Here is a 3,249-nt window from a genome sequence, read left to right on the forward strand (position 1 = left end):
TTTTGTTAGGAAAGCAAGATAAAATAAAACCCAAGGGATTGGGCGTGAGGCTTTGTTTTGAAAGAAGTTAATATATTCCCCATATGAAAAATGCAACTGAGAACCTGATCTCTTCTCTAAAAATGTTGTATACCAAAAGCACTCCTAGTTGTTGGAGGAGATCAGCTAGCCCCTGCCCTATAAAGGTGGCTGGGAAATTCTGAGTTCCTCCATGCCTGAGACCAATTAGGGACACGCATGACAAGGACATGAGTCAATAGAATAAAATCATTGACTGTATTTGAAGTGAGAGGGGATCGGAGAAAAGCATACATACTTTAAAACTTGAATAAATTATTTTAGTGATTTTTAAGAAGACTCACTATTTAAAATGTGAGAACTTTGATATTCTACCACATTGTGGAATTAACATTAGAATTTATGCTCCTTTAATTCTAAATCTGAACTCACAGACAAGAAGTTTAGGAAAATTTATCTTAATATGTAGCATTTGGGAACTATATCACAGAGATTTTCATCACTAAGGTATATTTGTACTGGAGTCAGAAACTATTTATCAGCTATGAGTTGTATGCAGACTATTTAACTTCCCTAAGATTCACTTTCTATATAAAGAATGCTATATAGTTTTTAGATGTTTACTCAGAGGATTTAATGTGATAATTCACATAAAGTACTTACAATTTCCAGCATAAGGGAGACATTTAATAGCAGTTGGTTTCTCTTCTCACTGTTATTGTGAGCATCTAGTCACACTTTCTTATCACCACATTAGCATTATTTAATTCAGTCACTGAGGTCATTATTGCGCTGAAAGACTGTGCACTTGAAAAGCATTTTCTGAAGTCCTCTCTTCATATCCCTGTTCCTTATGGTGTAGATGAAAGGATTCAGCATCGGGGCCACCACTGAATACATGATGGTTGACACACTGTCACTCTCAGGCGTATGGGAGGATGAAGGACTGAAGTAGACAGCGATGGCTGTGCCATAAAACACCACCACCACTGACAGGTGGCAGCTACAGGTGGAAACAGCTCTCTGCTTCCCCTGAGTAGAGGTGATTTTCAGAACAGTGGAGAAGATAATTCCATAAGATATGAGGATACAGACAAGGGGCGTGATAGCCAATAGACCTCCTACTGCAAAAATGATCATTACGTTGAAGGAGACGTCAGAGCAAGAGACCTGCAGGAGAGGGTTGAGATCACAGAAGAAATGATGGATGATGTTGGAGGCACAGAAGGACAGCCGTGCTGTTAAGACAGTATGCAGGAGGGCATGGAGGTAAGTAACAAGCCACAGTCCAGCCATTAGCTGGACACAAAGGCACAGGTTCATTGTGGCAGTGTAATGTAAGGGGTGGCAAATCGCCACATATCTATCATATGCCATCACACACAGAAGGAGGCTGTCCATATTCACAAAAGTAACGAAGAAGAAGAGCTGACTGAGGCAGCCTGCAAAAGAGATAGTCTTGGTGCCAGTCAAGATATTCACTACCATTTGGGGGACAGTAGTCGACATAAAACAAATGTCAACGAAGGCCAAGTTACTAAGGAAGAAATACATAGGGGAATGAAGGCGCGAGTCAAAGCCAATGGTCACAATGATGAGCATGTTCCCCAAGGTGGTGGCTAAATACATACAGAGAAAGAGCACAGACAGGAGGTGCTGCTGCTCTGCTGAACTAGGGAGTCCCAGAAGGACGAATTCCCTGACGACTGTTAGATTTCTTTTTTCCATGTTCCCAAGAAATCTAGAAAAAGAAATTATTAAATTGTAAAATCCAGCAGTGTCAAGTCTCTTTTGAGAGAGAGAGAAAGTGAGAAAGAGAGAGAGAGTGTGTGTGTGTGTGTGTGTGCGCGCATGCAGATAAGTTCCATCCAAACTCGTGCTTGCTTGAATGCTTGCCAGTTATATCTTGTGTTTATGATAGTCTGTCTTCATAGTCACATAGACATGCTGGATACGTCAGTATCAACTTCTTTCAAGATTGATTTCTTCCTTCAAAAGAAAATGCAAATTATGTGAATAATAACCATTTTAATTGGGTTATTTTGCCTTGTCTATAGTAATCATGTAATTCATATCGACTTTATATGTAAGGTTATTTGTTATTTTTTAGTAGTCAAGCTATTTACTCTTATCCAGTAGAAATAGTTACCTTTAATAAATAATTTTCCCCCTAATCTGATGCTTATACTTGTGATGGAAGATATCCTCATGTTAGCTTTCTTTTCTTTTAACGTATTTGGTCACTGATAATTGCAAGCTCACCTCTGTTCCTTGGGTTGACCATTGCTGTTTTGGTCTCTGATGGTCATTTGGTGGAGCCTCTGACTTGTGTAGTAAGTTATTGAGAGCCCACTGCTTGTGGCCTGTGCTTTCAGGACCCTTCCTTATGGCATCTTGGGTGTACTACATTCTCTAGAAGGTGCCAGTATTCTCCCATACCTGTCAACATTTTTCAGAGTGTTTTGCATCTTGATGTCCCTCACTGTACTCTCCAAATTGTCATTTCTGTATCAATCCCATTTATACTTTCCTTTTAGTTATAAAAATTATCAAATTATACAAATTTTTTATAACAAGCAAGCAAACATACATCATTTATGTAATCCATATTTTCCTTCAGCAAACATTTATTGAGCAACTTCTATGATCCAGGTGCTGTGCACAATTTAGTACCAAAGTTTTTTTCTAACTGAAGCAAAATTTGTGATGCCTTCCCAAACATTCTCTTTGACACCTGAGGCCTTTCTAGTCTTTTCAAACTTACATTATTTCAGTTTATGTTGTTTAAGTCATATGGCTATCAAGTAAAGGGCATGTTGTAGAAGTGGAAAGAGATTTGGGATTTTTAGTCCAAGTATCATTATTTTCTCACAATATTCCAAGAGTTATCTAGGACTTCTATTTTATTGATTTTTATGACAAGGATTCTAATGAAAATAACATAATGTAATACTATATAATATATATGTTCTAGTTTTATGTTAAGACAGCTGATTAACCCTAGAGAACACAATGCAGTATATTTGTTTCTATTACAATGTTTTGAATTCCAACTTAATCAGAAGCCTCACTAACACTAATGATTACATTTATCTTCCTCTGATTCCTGTCAACTTTAAATAAGTTCCATGCACCCCCTTTTGCCCAACTTGAAGCATGTCAGGATAAAATCTGTGTGGAAAAGAAACTACACACTCTTGTATTTGCGTGCCTTTGAGGGAGAAGCACTCT

At 38.0% G+C, this 3,249-nt stretch overlaps 1 protein-coding gene across 1 annotated transcript; it reads right to left on the reverse strand.

Annotated features, from left to right (window-relative positions):
- Positions 1 to 720: 720 nt before the first annotated feature.
- On the reverse strand, positions 721 to 2,020 carry LOC105533127 (olfactory receptor 1C1). Its single transcript, XM_011971470.1, has one exon. The coding sequence runs from the start codon at positions 1,744 to 1,746 to the stop codon at positions 787 to 789; it is 960 nt and encodes a 319-aa protein (XP_011826860.1). The 5' UTR covers positions 1,747 to 2,020; the 3' UTR covers positions 721 to 786.
- Between the last annotated feature and the right edge of the window lie 1,229 nt (positions 2,021 to 3,249).

This window comes from Mandrillus leucophaeus, unplaced genomic scaffold (assembly GCF_000951045.1).
Source record: "Mandrillus leucophaeus isolate KB7577 unplaced genomic scaffold, Mleu.le_1.0 Scaffold1227, whole genome shotgun sequence".
NCBI lineage: Eukaryota > Metazoa > Chordata > Mammalia > Primates > Cercopithecidae > Mandrillus > Mandrillus leucophaeus.